Source organism: Vipera ursinii (genome assembly GCF_947247035.1).
Source record: "Vipera ursinii genome assembly, chromosome: 2".
Taxonomy (NCBI): Eukaryota; Metazoa; Chordata; class Lepidosauria; order Squamata; family Viperidae; genus Vipera; species Vipera ursinii.
Genome location: NC_139513.1, coordinates 284445481 through 284461804, shown reverse-complemented (window position 1 = coordinate 284461804; position 16324 = coordinate 284445481). Strand labels below are relative to the sequence as shown.

Sequence of the window (16324 nt, the reverse complement as noted above, 5' to 3'; positions counted from 1 at the left end):
GTCTTGCTTTGTCTGCTACTTTAGAACAGGGCTCTCCAAACTTGGTAACTTTTAAGTCTTGTGGACTTCGACTCCCAGAATTCCCCAACCAGCATGCACTGGCTGGGGAATTCTGGGAGTCGAAGTCCGCAATTCTTAAAAGTTGCCAGGTTTGGAGACCCCTGCTTTAGAACCACTCAATTTTCCTCTATGTCCACATTTCAGTAGGTCTCATCCCAACAGGACGCCTATTTGAAGTTCTTCCTGGTCTTTATCCAGACTCTGGAAACGGATGCAGAAGCTCTGGAAACCAAGACTGTTCCTCTAAACTGCCGCCCACTGAGGATCCCCCATTCTCCTCCATTACGAAAGGGAGCCGCGTTCTCCGTGCCTGGGTCTCTTCTCCACTTCCCACCGAGTGTGAAGCCCTCCTGAGTCACACCAGCCAGCTCCACGAGCCAGAGCTCCTGGGCAGATATTCATGTGGGAGCCATTAAGAAAGGTCACCCCTCCCACTCCCCTGCCCCCTCCCCCCCCCCCGAGAACTCAAAACAGAACGTGTCGTCTTCTTCCCACAAACTCCGGAGAAGCCCTTTCGAAAGGGAGTGAAGCAGCTGAGACGAAGGCTGGCAAGGGGAGAGAAGCCACCGCAATACTAAAGCACCTGGCCATTTCCCCCAAGGTAGCTTTTTATATCCTTGGCAAAGGATTCCTTGTGAGGAAACGCCATCTGTTTCATGCACGATCCCAGGTACAGGGGGAAAGATCTGGAACACAAAAAGGAGGGGCGGGAGGAGGAACGAAAGGAGCAGGAGGTTGCGATGAGCAAAGATGGAAGCTCAGCCTGCCCCCTCTCCTACCCCCCCCAACCCCCCCAGCCTTCTGCTGCACAAACCGCAAGGCCAAAGCCGGAGAGGAGGGAAAGAAAGTGCCCTCTTCATGTTTATGCCCAGAATTACACAAGCACCAACTGGCAGCCAGAAACACTTCACCAAAACACCTTCATTTCGCAACACACAGGCAGGCTTAAGCACAGTTTCAACTGGGAAACTGTTACCATCTCAGATCAAGCCAAATTCAACAATGCTAGGGAATTCCTTGAAGCTTGCCCTCCCCAACGACATCACCCATCGACAGGGATCCAGGGATAAACCTTGTTTACATGCCATTTAAAAGACACATTCAAACTTCTAGGAAGAAAGTCAACGGCCCCGGCAGACAGGCCCTCCAACAGCTGCCACTCAAGATACACTGGAAACAGGCAATAAACCCTAACCAAGGCACCACACCATCCCCAAACCCGGCAGGGCAAGCTACTCTACATAAACAGCCAGCAAATCCTCCTCTGCCTTGCACTGAGGATGTTACCAAGTCTGGTCATGAAACGTCTGCAGGAAAACAACCAAGCTCAAAGAACCCAACGGTTCAACCTTTAGCTACAGAAATTCAGGGAAGGCAGCACCAGGAATTTCCAGAAAGGGTTAGGAGTTTGGTGGAGTGGGGAAGGAGCTGGCCTAGAAACCGGGAGACGGTGAGTTTTAGTGTCTGCCTTGGGCATGAAAAGCAGCTGGGTGACTTTGGGCCAGACCCCCTCTCCCAGTCCAACTACCTCACAGGGTCGTTGCCGTGGGGAAAATAGGAGGAAGGAGTATGATGGATGTTTGCTGCCCTGAGTTGCCTATATATATACATAGGCACAATAAAAATAAATCTAATAATAAATAAAATTCTTTTTGTTTTAGTTTTTTTTTCCTTGTCTGGGTCACCAGACAGAGCAGCAGAAACCCCCAGTAGAAAGGAAGTGTTTGTTGTGCGTATTCGTAGCCAGGAAGCAGAACTAGACCCAAACTGAATGCCGTTAAGGTGGGTGAGAGAAAGAGAGAGAGAGACTGGATGCAACCTTCATAGACTGAGTTTACCTAGAAGGACAAACCCAAAGGACACACACCTTCCTGTGTTTTCCTCCATCAGGCCAGATTCTGATGGGAGCTTAGGCCAGTGTGCAACCACCTCCTGCTTCCGGTCAAGTTTCCAGAGGGTGTGCAATAAGTACAAGGTAGACGTGCAGCTGTCTGTAAGACAAAAAGGAAGAGATTGTAGGAGAAGGGATGGCAGAACCTGTGGTGGAGTGAAAAGAGGAATCAGCCTAGATGTCAGATTCTGGCATGATGTCATGGTTCCAATAAATGAGACAATTCAAACAAACTGCAGGCATATTATTTATTTAAAAAGTCTTAGTAATGAAACGAAACATCGGCACTCATGGAGGGATGCCAGAATCTGAAATCTCCTCCCCCCAAAACCCATCATAACACACACACAATCCCCGCCCTTATCTACACGTCATAAATCACATTATCCAATTAGTTTTACGTATGAGTTTTCACTTCCTATTCTGTACACGGGCTTTTCCAATCTTCTCACAACATCCAGGTAGATGTGTCCCCCCCCCCCATGAAGCAATTAAAGTAACAGGCTGTCTCTTATATTGTCAGTGCAAAAACATGTCAATGTTTGCAGCATTGACACTAGAATCCCTACATGGCCATACGCAGGCTACCCTTGAATTCTGTTGATCCAAGAAGATTCCTGTGAATAGGCATCAATAGCAATAAATCAGTTTAACTGGATTCTGTGCCTGACCAGAGATGTGATCACAACCGACCTCTTGGGTATCAGCTTCCTCTCAACCAAATGCTTACCTTGTCCATGGTCTTTGCCACTTTCCCTGTCACGCACCCAGATTCTGTGGCCTTTGCCAAGTCCCCCTGGCACACACAGAAATGCCAGTTCAATAGACTCTGACCTTTCAGAGCAGGAATTTCATGCTGAAGGTACCTGGAGAGACCTGCAGGCTGTACTGAAAATCCATCAAGGCTTCTTTAAACTTCCCCAGCTCCAGAAACTGGATCCCTCTTCCCGTCAGGGCCAGGAGTCTGATTTGGGGAAGCTGCTCTGCCTCAGGTATGGCCGTCTTCTCCCTTTCTGATTCAGCTCTGCAGCTGCCTGGCAAGAGAAAGAATGCCAACAATCCTTGCCCATGAACCAAAACAAGGCCAATTCTTCTATTTTTCAGGGACAGCCAGCTGCCAAATAAACCCACGCCAGGGCAAAGTTGGCAAAAGGGAACTCCTTGCCGGAGGGAAAAGAACAGGAAGCAGAGACATCTCAACTGCCTTGTAGACCCCCCCCTTTTTTTTTTCTCTTTGAGGAAGTTCAGCACTAGGTAAATTGCGCCCTGCACCTTGTGTGAAGGAACCAGCTGATGGCCGGTCTCCAAACCTGAAGAACTGACATCCCTCACTGAAATAAAGAGAAGACTCAGGGAATTAAGTTGTTTGCTTTAGATTCTGTGCCACCCGGGGTCGTGATGGTGACGTACAAAAAAGGAAATGTAAATTGCATGGCCTGCAGATAGGCCAGTCTGAAGTGATCCTGGGAAGATCCCAAAGGGAACCATCATGAAGACAAAGTGGTAATTTTCAGAAGTCAGTAGGGTTGTCAGTTTTGATTGTGCACTTCTCAGGTAGACTGTCATGGTTCCGACTAATGAAACACTTCAAAGAATCTTCAGGCATTATTTACTCTAAAAAGTCTATAATAATGAGAACAAAGCCTCAGCAGGGCATGGCTGGATGCCAACATCTGAATTCCCCTCCAGCACCTAATATCTGGCACAGTTTCCTCCTCCAAATTAGCAATCATAAATCACATTCTCCAATCAGTTTGTTAGGCAAAGCTCATTTCTTATCTTATTAAAAACAACCGGAGTAGCATTCTCCTCCTCCCAGCTTCATCTAATTCTCAGAGCAAAACAATTTAAAGGAAAAGGCTGCCTCTTATGTTGTCAAAGCAAAAACATCCAATGTTTGCGTTGACAGAGATTGCACAGGCATAACGGAGCTTGTCTTTTTGTTTGAGAAAGACTGTCCATCAATAGCTCATCACATTGGAGAAGGGCAGCTCATCAGGTGAAGAACCACTCATGCCTCCCTCTGGGCTTCAAAAGTTTAATAATTTAGTTGGAGGAGGAGAGGTTCGACAAATCTGCAATTAACACAAAATTAGGGAGGATAGCTAGTATCTGGAATGCAGAAATAAAATTCAAGGCCAGGTTACCAGATTAGAACAAGATTCCACAAACTTTATAAACTGGGAATTGTTTTTAATCACTCCCTCCTTGACCTAGTCCTCTGCTACTTTACATATGTACAAAGAAGACGAATGGATTTTTAAAAAAACATTTTAAGGATTTGTACAACTAATTTGGTTGGAGGCTCCATGGAAAAGCTTTCTTCTTCCTCTCTAACCAGAAAGGTAGAAAAACTGTGGCTCTAGGGGTTTTTTGTTTGCTTGTTTTTATTTATACAATTATTTATAGACCAGCCAGCTCCCAAAGGATTAGTGTTTATAAAGGTAAAGGTAAAGGTAAAGGTTCCCCCACACATGCATGCTAGTCGTTTCCGACTCTAGGGGCAGGTGCTCATCTCTGTTTCAAAGCCGAAGAGCCAGCGCTTGTCCGAGGACGTCTCCGAGGTCATGTGGCTGGCATGACTAGACGCCAAAGGCACACGGAACGCTGTTACCTTCCCACCGTCGTGGTCCCTATTTTTCTACTTGCATTTTTACGTGCTTTCGAACTGCTAGGTTGGCAGAAGCTGGGACGAGTAACAGGCGCTCACTCTGCTACGCGGCACTCGGGATTTGACCCGCCAAACTGCCGACCTTCTGATCGACAAGCTCAGCGTCCTAACCCACTGAGCCACCCACTGTACAATACAAATACAGCAATTAAAAACCTCCAACAATCTGACTAGCTAGTTAATACAGCCCAATGCTATCAGCACCGAAACCCTCTGCAGAATGAAAAGGGTTTCAAGGTTGTCCTAAAAAAACGTTTGGGAGTATTATCTGGGGAGGCAGGTACCTCAAAGGCAAAGCCAGCCACCCAAAAGGGGAAAGGGAGAGAACTGATTTCTGCTTTGGTCACATACCCCATCTTGGGTACCACATCCAAATTATATTTAAGAAGATTCCAGAGAATTGGAACAGGTTCACAGAAAGGCAACCCAATTTAGGAGAATTGAAATAAACCCATGAAGAGAGACTAAAGGAAATAGGCACACTTGATTTTGAGAAGACTTTTAGAACAATTAATCAGTGGAACAACCTGCCTCCAGAAGCTGTGAATGCTCCAACAGTGGAAGTCTTTAAGAAGAGATTGGAAAGCCATTTGTCTGAAATGGTATAGGGTTTCCTGCCTGAGCAGGGGGTTGGACTAGATGACCTCCAAGGTCCCTTCCAACATCATCATCTTCTTCTTCATCATCATCATCATCATTATTATTACATGACAAGACGGAGAAGGGATATGCCAACACCCTTCAAACACAGGTAGTCCTCATTTAACAACCACCTGTTCAATGACTATTCAAACTTACAATTAGGACTGGTAGTTATGACCAGTCCTCAGAGTTCCAGCTGCCACTGTTCCTATGTTGATGTGATTGTGATTCGGCACTTGGTTTGTGAATACAACTTTGCCATGAAGCATAGTCACACGTTGATTGTGATTCCTGACATTCCCCACTGGCTTCCCATAAAGTCATTGGGGAAGCCGGCAGGAAATCAGAAGTCAACCATGTGAAATTCTCATTCAACGATGGTAACTGGAACGGTTATCGCTAAGCAGTGTGATCACATAACATCACACTGGCAATTCTAGTCTCAATTGCTGTCATAAACTAAGAATTATTTATACATGGGAAAGTATCAGAAACGAAGGCCAAGACATTTCCTTGGTCTTCCCAGAGTGCACAACACAGAGGATGGATTTAAGTGACAAGGCGGCAAATTCCAAATCAGTGGTGGGGAAAACCCCCTGTAACAGCAGTTCAGTAACAGAACCATAAATGGAAGGCTGTCCATTACTGGGTGGACCCAAATTTGGACTCTTACACTGAGTGGTATTCGTGTATGTGCACGCATGTTCACTCATGGCATGGATCACCTAAATCAATCCCTTCAATCCTGTGATTCAGGTGAAGACCATTTGCCCTGGAAAGGGCCTGCTGGAACTCAGGAAACCAAGTCAAGGAGGCAGAAAGCAGGCAATGAATACCTCTGGCCATACCTGTGCTGACCAAATGGACTCTCAGGAGATCATTAAGACACCTGTTGGAGAAGGATTGAGGTGCCGTTATTTCTGTGCTGCCAGAAGAATCCAGCCCCATATAGGGACAGAAAAACCTATTTTGCTGATAAAGCCCTATTCTGCTACTTTGAAAGAGGGCTAAGAGTTTTCTTTTGCTACAGTGAGACGATGGATGGATTTCTTACCTCTCCTTTCGGAAACAGTTTCTACCTTTCAGAGATTCCAAAGGAGGCTAGAGGTTGGAAGGAAACCTTCGCTATTTCTCTGACTCTCGGCCACAGATAGTGCAAGCAGGGCAAGTAGAATCAAATGGAGGAAATCACATTCAAAATGTGGAGAATATCCAAAATATAACTCTATTCCTCCTCAGGGGACTGTTCCTGACTCCACAAAATGAGGTTAGTGTAAAATGAGCCTCTCCCCTCTAGCCAATACCCAGCTGTAACAGTGCAGAAGGGAGAGACAAACCAGTCAATGATCCTGACTTGGATCAGGATCCACTCAGATTTCAGTTACCTGCTAAAGCTGTTTATGGCTTCCTTGGTTTCTCTCAGCCGGGCTCTTGCCCACCCCTGGATCAAGTGGGCAGCTGCTTGCCAAAGGACACAGCGCAGGCTCTCTCTCTGCTCTTCCAGGACAGCAGCAGGAGATTTTGCCAAGGAGGACCTCTCCGCCCCTATGGCCTTCTCTTCAGAACTCGGGTCCAGCACAATGCGCAGCCTAGCCGGGATTAGCCTGCTTACATGGGAGACCACCTCTTCGCACACCATGATGGCTTCCTGGTGCCTGGCTGCCTCCTCCAGAGCAGAGGCCGCTTCCAGGAAGACCTCTGGAATTCTGGGCACGGCCAGCTCACTGCAGAGAGACACCTGGAAAAAAGAAAAAGCACCCCATCCCACCCACGGCAAATGAGTCCTGCTCCAGGAAACAATATTCACAGATGAGAGCGGAGATAATCACCTCCTCCCGAATTCAACCTTGGTGCAACAAATCCAGCCCAGGACCCTGAATGGAAGATCTTTTGGGATTGCAGCAAATAAAATGAAGGTCCAGTACTTGTTTTAACCCAAAGCTCAGCAGCAGGATTCATTTTTGCGCCCACCTTCTGTCCACAACTGTAGGTGGTTTTTCTTTGTCTCTACTCTTTTTAACACAGAACATACACGAGGGCACCAGAATCCCTGGGAAAGGGAGAGTTCAGTGGTCACAGAGACCACATTTTAAATATCTCTGCACTTGTGAAGAAAAAAATCCAGGAGTCCGATGGCCCTTTTCTAACTTGTCCTTGACTTATGACTGGTCACTTAGCGACCATTCAAAGTTATGAAGGACCTACCTTGGGGTAGCTATGATCCAGAGTTCCAACGGTCACACACAACCCACATGGTCACGTGACTCCACTTCAGCTGCTCTGCAGCCAGGGCCCTTTTATGGTTATTCTAGCATCACATGGTCATGCAACTGCATTTTATGATGGGTTTGGCTGAAAACAGGCATTGACTCCTGGTTTTCGGCAAACCGTGCCCACGGTTTGCTTATCTACTGTGGTGTTCACTTAATGACCACTTGCATAAAATCATCCTGCTTATACGACGACCATGATTGGCACGCTCCATTATAGTTGTAACTTGAAGATTATCTGTAGGCATACTTTATTAAAAGGCATCAATTGTAGTTTGTGAGAACGTGTGCCTTTTCACAAAACATGTTAGTCGGGAAAAGGCTCCACCAAACTATCATGGCTCCCCTCCTGCAACCCCTCCACCTGAGAGAGAAACTGAAGGTTACCGGGTGTGGGGGGGTAGTCACTGGAGTTGCATTAACACACTCAAGCAAATATAACCCAATGAGCTGCAACCTACCTGGGGAAGAGGTCCTTCCTGAAAGAGAGCCAGAAGGTCCAGGTAATGTTCTGCAGCCTCTGTTACCCTGCAGGAGACACCCCCCACACACATCAGGAAACATCATCCATCTCCGTGGCCTGCTGTCCTATCAGCCCAGGGACCCCCTCCCTCCTGAGGCACGGACTGTGAGCCAGGAACAGTTTCCTGCCACTGGGCTCTCGCTGGGTTGTTGTTTTTCCAGGCCTCTGGGATTTGGAAAGAAAAGGCTTCTCTTGAGAAAGTGGGGCCAACGCTTTCAGCCCAGCCCCAGGGGTCTGGGAGGAAGGAGGCCCCCACCTCTCCGCCTGCAAACATCTCTTGGCCAACATGTATTTCACTCCTGATGGGCAGCTTGGGGCAAGGAAAGCAGCCGGATGGCATCCGCTGGTGAGGAGCTCTGTTCGGATAAGGAAATGGAGGTTGTGGGGCTCCAGGGATACCTCTGGAGGACTCTCCAGAGCCTGGGAAGAGAAGAAAGAGGGTGAAGGAAAAATGCCGGATCCTGTAATGAACTTGGGCCTTGCTCAGGTTCAGCACTACTATGTTACTGAGCCACGGGCATGTTCCTACTACCCTTCCCATTTTATCAGACTTATTAGAATCTGTTATTTCCTAATCTTGACCCCTTGAAGATCTGTGGGCTTCAACTCCCAGAAAAACTGGCTGGGGAATTCTGGGAGTTGAAGTCCATGCATGTTCAAGGGACCAAGGTTGGGAAACACCGTATTAGAAGAATGCAACGTGCATCATTGAATCTGACAGATCCCAGGCAGCTTACAGCATTACAATAATAAAACACCCTGCTAGCATTTGCTATGGCCTTTTCCCTCTTCCCAGACTGACAGAAAGGAGAGTGGCGCAGTCGGTCCCCCTCTTCCCTGGGGAGGGAAGGCGGAGAGGCCATCGCTGGGTCATCCTCTTGAGACCCACCTGACAAAGCAGCAGCAGAGCTTCCAGTTCTGCCTCTGTGAGCCCCAGTTGGTGGTACACGAGAGCAGCTTGGTACAAGGCTGGCAGGAAGGCGGAGTCCATCTCCAGGGCTTGCTTCAGATGGTGCAGCGCTGTGTGTGGCTTGCCCTGGAGATCCAAAAGAGGGAGAGAATTGAGGACCTGCTTCTCACCGTAGAGCGTCTACACCAATTGGGTTCACACAACACATTAAGCTGGAATAAAACAAGGCTCGGCAGTTGTGTCTCGATGTTTTGAGGGAGCTGTTTGGAGCCGAAAGGATTTCTGGGAGGTTGCAACAAACTGTTCTGAACTCAGTCAAGCCATCCTTGCTTGGATGGTCCACAAGCTGTTCCATAGGAGGGGAACTTCAGTAAAGAACACCCACCAATGGGGACCCTCCTATCATAAATGGGATATTCAGCAGTTGCTCCCCCTCCTTATCCTATTTTGTAATCCAAAGACTGGAGTGATAAGCTGGCTGGGAAGGACCAATGCACAGAGAAGTCAGTCAGGTTACAGAACCAAGGATTCCTGGGTCTCTGTAGAAACATTCCAAAAACCAGGAACAAGTTGGAAGAACTGGAATTGCTAACGAGGGGAGGCCAATACAAATAGTCCTCGACTTACGACAGTTTGTTTAGTGACCGCTTGAAGTTACAATGGCAGTGAAAAAATGTCATTTAAAAAGTGATTTTTGGTCTCGTGAACAAAATTCCAATGCTTGGCAACTGACTCATACTTATGACGGTTACAGTGTCCCAGGGTCACGTGATTCCCTTTGGCGCCCTTCTGACAAGCAAAGTCAAAGGGGAAGCCACATTCACTCAGCAACCCTGTTCCTAACTTAACAACTGCAGTGATTCAGTTAACAACTGGGGCAAGAAACGTCATAAAATGGAGCCAAACTCTCTTAAGAACTGTCTCACTTAGCCACAAAAATTTTGGGCTCAATTGTGAGGACAGGAGGAAGGCACCGTATGTCAGAAAAGGTCATGTATTGGGATATAGGAATTGGAGCAGGAGAACATCTGGATAAGAATAGAAGGGAGGAAGACAATATTGTTGTGGATGCAATACAAACCACCAGGCTAAGGAGAGGATCAGGAAAATGACTTCCCAGATTAAATCACACTGAACTGAGACACAGCAATAAAGGAATTGCTGAACCACCCAGATATTTGCAAAGTTCCAACAATTCCTCAGTGGTCTGGTTAGCCGTTTCAATTTGCAGAAAGATGATGAAAAGACCTGGAGATCAGCATTCCTTGATCTCTTCCTTGACTGGCAGGGAAGATCTAGTGCACAGGTCTGCAACCCGCGGCTCCAGAGCCGCATGCGGCTCTTTCAGCCATCTCCTGCGGCTCCCAGTCCTCTGCCATGTGAAGTCTAAAAAAAAAAGTGGGACTAAAAAAGTTCAACCAATCAATTCAAATATGCGGGGTAGGTGCATATCTCGCCTTGGCTCCACTCTTCAGTCAAACCCTGTTCTGCGCATGCGCGCATGTACGCGCATGCGCACACATTTTTTGCGGCTCCCAGTTTTCCCTTTTGTGAGGGAACCGGTTCCGAGTGGCTCTTTCACTGTTTCAGGTTGCTGACCCCTGATCTAGTGGAAAAATTAAGAGCAATGGGAACCCTCCATCTATTATGATTCAGGATTCTACAGAAACGCACACCAACTACAACATTCGCTAGACAACACATCGATCAATGAAAGGCAGATGCACCGTGAATTTCTCAAATGTAAGATCTTGGAAATACAAGCACAAACCATTCTGATTAGAATAAAAAGGGGCTGCTTAGGCAACTGCCAGATATGTGCAGCAAAGACCTAAGAAAACTAAGACTTGACATGTATGAAGATGTAATCACCAAAAAGCGGCGAGAAGCTCTTATTTGCAAAAAGAAAGCCAGAAAGGCTAAAGCATAAAGGCAACTGAAGGTTGTGAGAAAAGCTAAAAGCAACCTAAAAGACTTACGGGGATGACAATAAAAAGGAAAGAAAAAAAAGAGAGGGAAGAGAAGGGTGGTGGAAGGTTAGCAGAGATAGGAAGAGGAGGACTACGGTAAGTTCTCCTATCCTCCTTGCTTTTATCTTCTCCCAAAGGGGAACTGCGTTCAAACGAATCCAACAACTGCCACAATTTGGGACTGGCAACCCAAGGACAGAAAGAGACATTTAGAGTAGCAGGCTACCGTGAGCTGGACTAATTATATTCGAGAGTCCTGAAGAAGCCTGCAGTCTGAGGAGATTTGAGAATGACCTTGAGAGACAGGAGGAAGAACTGGCAAGCGTTTCAAAACACCAGGCCTCTCTAGACACCAAAAAGAGGAAATAAATTACTTTCAATCTTACGAAATTCTGTTTAATGTAATCCTACGGCAAAAGCAGTGCTGGTTGTGCTTCTTCTCTGGATTACTTCAAAGGCCTCACACTGTGGGTACAAACCTGGAGCCCGGGTTGTGGCATACAGCACCAGTTCAGGGAAAATGCTGCCCTCTTTTCAGAAAGGAAGAAAAAACCTGGATATTCGCTTCAACAATCCTAAGCAAAACTCCGGAGCAGATTATTTAGCAGTTTGTGGGCATTTAGAAAAACCAAAGCATGACTTGACAGCAGCCATCAAGAACATTTATCATGCCAAACCACACTGATCTCCTTTCTTCACTAGTGGCCACGTGGACATAGTGCAACTTCAGCAAAGCGTTTGACAAAATTCTACCAGAAAAAAAGGGCAAAATGTGATTCCCATTAAATGCAGAGTTAATGGGACAGTTATAGCCAGCAAGGGTTATATTTCATCACGGTAAGAGTCATGAAAGTGGAAAAAGAAGTCAAGTACTATATTTACATGGTTTGATTTTAAGTCCTGTACAGGTAATCCTTGACTTAGAGCAGTTCATTTTTTTTATTTTTTTTTTAATTTAGATTTATATACCGCCCTTTCCCGAAAGACTCAGGGCGGTTTACAGGGCATTTAAAAGAAAGTCAATACAAATGTTAAAACAAATTAAAAAAGATTAAATAAAACCCTGAGAAAATTAAAACCCAGTTAAAATTAAAATTAAAACATTCTCAGCCTGGGCCAGAGAGCTCAAAGAGCCAGGTCTTCAGGTCCTGGCGGAATGAACGGAGGTTGGGGGCAGTCCTAAGCTCTGCAGGCAGCTGGTTCCACAGGGCAGGCGCACCCACTGAGAAGGCACTACCCCTGGGTGTTACCCGCCGGCAATCTCCTGAGGAGACCCTCCCTGTGGGAGCGCACTGGACGAAGGGAACTTGATGCTGGCAGCAGGTGTTCCCTCAAATATCCCGGACCCTCGCCATTTAGGGCTTTATAGGTCATCACCAGCACCTTGAATCTCACCCGAAGGGCAACTGGAAGCCAATGCAGCTCGCGGAGTAGAGGTGTTACATGGGAGTATCGGGAGACCCCCATCACGACTCGCGCGGCTAGTGACTTTTCAAAGCTACAATGGCACTGAAAGGGACTTATGACCATTTTTCACACAACCGTTGCAGCCTCCCCATAATCACATGATCAAAATTCAGATGCTTGGCAACTAACTCATTTTTTTTGACGGTTGCGGCATCCCAGGGTCACATTATCCCCTTTTGTGACCTTCTGACAAGCAAAGTCCACGGGGAAGACGAATTCACTTAACAACCATGTGACAAACTTAAGAACTGCAGCGATTCACTTAACCACTGTGGCAAGAAAGGTGATAAAATGGAACAAAATTCACTTAGCAACTGTCTCGCTTAGCCACAGAAATTTTGGCCTCAATTGTGGCCGTACGTCAAAGACGATCTGTACTTTTCCAGATATGTATGCATTACTTGGGGAAATGGGAAGAAGCTGGTAATGGTAAAAACTGGCAATATGAACTTCAACGTAAACCAAGTTCTAGACCTTGACAGGATAAATCAGGGTCGTGATGCAGGCGGATTATGTGCCATCAAGTCACTGTCAGCTCTTAATGATCACATAGTTTTTCTTCATAATAATCTGCCTCCTCCAACCTGGCCTTTCAACAGCTCACCCTTCACTGCAGTAACTGAGCGCGTCCCCCGAGTGCTGCTTCTCGTTCCCCCCATGTTTCCAAGCAACAGAGCAGTGGCTCTGCATTATAAGGAAGAGGATCTGATTGGCCATCAGGAAACTGTCCCAACTCCAGCAGCTATTGGGCAGCATCACAAATTGCTTTCTTTTATTGGAAATTATTCATGGACGGGCCTCTGTCAGGGACAACAAATTTTTGCACTAGTTGGTTTCCAAAGTCCCTTCCCATTCTTATATTTGATGATTCTCTGGCCTAGATTTTTTTTCATTTTATCCACACTCCTTAGAACACATAATGTTCCCTTACTAGTTTCCCGTAGCAGCTTCCCATTAAGGTGAAGATCTGGGCAAGGACCCGCTTAGAACATAGCCCTGACACAGCCGCTTGGAGGAAGACAAGGGCACGGTGGGGGTTGTCAGCTTCCAGCTCCTGAACACCTGGAATAGGCAAACAGGCATCAAAAAGTCTAATTTGATTCAGTTTAATGTGTATGTTGCTGCATGCTGAGATCTCTGTGCCAGTTATCTAAAGAGAACTACAGATAGTTCCTTGACTTACAACCTTTCATTTAGTGGTGACCTCTTGAAATTACAACAGCACTGAAAAAAGTGAGTTATGAACGTCTTTCACACTTACAACAGTTGCAGCATCCCCATGGTCCCACGATCAAAATTCGGACACTTGGCAACTGACTCGTATTTATGACTGGCTGCAGTGTCCTGGGGTCACGTCATCCCCATTTGCGACCTTCTGAGGAGCAAAGTCCACGGGGAAAGCCAGATTCACTGTAACAAGTGTGTTACTAACTTAACAACTGCAAAGGCTCATTTGACAATTGTGACAAGTAAGGTCATAAAATGTGGCAAAGGTCATTTAACCAATGTTTTGTTTAGCAACAGAAATTTTGGAATCAATGGTGGTGGCAAGTGGAGGGCTGTCTCTGAAATTACAGAAGTGTTACTGGCAAAAGGAACAGGAGGGCAAAGGTGAAAGTTCAAAGGATCATAAAGCCTGCAGAGAATGGAGGATCTCACATTTACCTTGCAAGAAGGCAGCTGAAGTCCACAGAGTCTCTTTCAAATTTGTGGTGGTTTGCACCACCAGGGGGTCAGACTCTCCCATTTCAAGGGGGTGCCACATCTGCAGCAGTGAAAGGAGCTCACTGTCACAGCCAACACAAGAAGGGTCTGGGATCTGAAAAGGAAACAACAAAGAATTCCAAGAGTGCCTGAATAGAGGAAGACCAGCCAACCACTCCCAAGCTGTGAAGATGGTCAGAGAGAGAGAACAACGCCTATCACGATATAATCAATTCGCTGAATCTAATGGGTGGAACTAGGGAAGCATTGAACGGGATCCTCATTACTTTTGTTGTCCTTCTTGATACCCACTTCTGTCTGCTGTTCTGCCTCCTCCTACTTAGGCTGCTAGGGGGGAAAAAGGCCTGCTTTTACCAGAGGTTTGAGCTGACTGTTAGTCAAGGGATTTAATATCAGGCCAAGGCTCCTAAAGGCTGCTGAACAATAAGAGTTTATAACAGTTATCCATGCCCCTCCCCATCACAGAGAAGGCCCTGTGGTATTGGGACTTGGCCTGTGGCCATCTTTTAATGCTGGACTCCGAGGCTAGCAAGGCATTTTTCTCAGCAATTCACCAGGACCTGATTAGCTGCTACTCTAGTGTAAAGCTCCCACTTATCCCGGCTTTCCTCAGGGAAGAGACAGCCAGGGTCGCAGCCCCAACACAACCTTCTCCTTCTCTTCCTCACCTGGCCACCGTTAAGGAGCAGCAGGAGGTCCCGGGCTCTCTCCAGCTGGTGGCCGGCCAACCACGCCGCCGCCTGCAGACCCGCCAGGTGCTGCAAGGGGGCCCGGAGCTCCTCGGGCACGGCCTGCTGGAGGACCCTCGGCCAGAGTTCCCCGCAATCGAGACCCTCCTCGGGCGCAGCGAAAGCTTCCAACACTGGCGGGAGGGAAGGAAGGAAGGAAGGAGAGAGGGAGGGAAGGAGGGGGCCGTTGGCCGAGTCTCCCTTCCAGACCAAGAGCCCCCCCCTTGGCCCGTTCCACTTCTTACCTCGCCGGAGTCCCCGCTTGATCCAAGCCGAGGCGCGCTGGGGGCCGCCGCCGGGCGGGCGCATCTCGAAGGGCAGGGCGTTGCAGAGGACGGCCAGCTCCAAGGAAAGGCTCGGGAGGACAGCGGGGAGCCCTGCAGAGGGGGGGGCGCACACCCGAAAGCTGAGGAGGGAAAGGGGAAGGAGGGGGGTCCCGGGGAAACCCCCCGCCCCCCAGGCAGCCCCCGCCCCCCGCCTGTTCGCTACCTTGAATCTTCCTGAGCAATTCTGCGAACTGCTGACTGGGAGCCGGGCCGGCAGGGGGCACCGCCTGTAACGGAAGCACCAGAGGTTAGTCCCACTAGGCCAGGGGTAGGCAACCTCGGCTCTTTTATGACTCATGGACTTCAACTCCCAGAATTCCTGAGTCAGCTATGCTATGCTGACTCAGGAATTCTGGGAGTTGAAGTCCATGAGTCATAAAAGAGCCGAGGTTGCCTACCCCTGCACTAGGCCAAGGGAAGGCAACCTTGGCTCTTTTATGACTGGTGGACTTCCAACTCCCAGAATTCCCGAGCCAGCCACGCTGAGGGGAAAGGGAGAGGTTTCCAAGCTGAGCCATGCCGGCTCAGGAATTCTGGGAGTTGAAGTCCACAAGTCATGAAGGGGGCCATAGTTCCTCCATACTGGCTCAGGAATTCTGGGAGTTGAAGTCCACGAGTCATAAAAGAGCCAAGGTTGCCTACCCCTGGCCTAGGCCGCTTTATGACTCGTGGACTTCAACTCCCAGAATTCCTGAGCCAGCCACGTTGAGGGGAAAGGGAGAGGTTTCCAAGCTGAGCCTAGGCCGAGCGCACCCCGCACCCTCCCTCTTTTTCTCTCCGCCGCGCACCCTCCGCCAGCGCCGGGCCAGCCGGTCGTTCTCATCCCGCCACGAGGCCCAGCACCCGTCGCCGCCGCCGCCGCCGCCCGCCATCCCACACGCTAGGGCGCACGCTCCTACCGCGCCGCCCGATTGGCCGGGACGCTTCCGTTGCCGAGGCAACACCGACCGGCGGCAAACTCGAGTCCTGCAGGGGAGCCAATGGGCGGGCCCGCGCACGAGGCCTCAGCCAATGAGCAGCGCTCGCTGGCCACGTGCATTTCCTCCTGGCTGAAGAGGCAGAAAAAGGGGACCTGGCTTTCCCTGGTGACGGCATCGGCCCCACCACCTCCCCTTTTACTCGAGGTTGACGGGCAGGTCCT

General features: G+C 48.3%; 1 protein-coding gene across 1 annotated transcript; it reads right to left on the bottom strand.

Annotated features, from left to right (window-relative positions):
* Positions 1-542: 542 nt before the first annotated feature.
* FANCG (FA complementation group G) lies at positions 543-16055 on the bottom strand (the record flags this gene model as incomplete). Its single annotated transcript, XM_083353533.1, has 14 exons — positions 543-746; positions 1928-2051; positions 2818-2985; positions 6113-6153; positions 6650-7002; positions 7996-8062; positions 8314-8477; positions 8947-9093; positions 13336-13466; positions 14070-14223; positions 14798-14991; positions 15103-15234; positions 15347-15410; positions 15972-16055. The coding sequence occupies 14 exons, from the start codon at positions 16053-16055 to the stop codon at positions 635-637; spliced, it is 1935 nt and encodes a 644-aa protein (XP_083209659.1). The 3' UTR covers positions 543-634.
* Between the last annotated feature and the right edge of the window lie 269 nt (positions 16056-16324).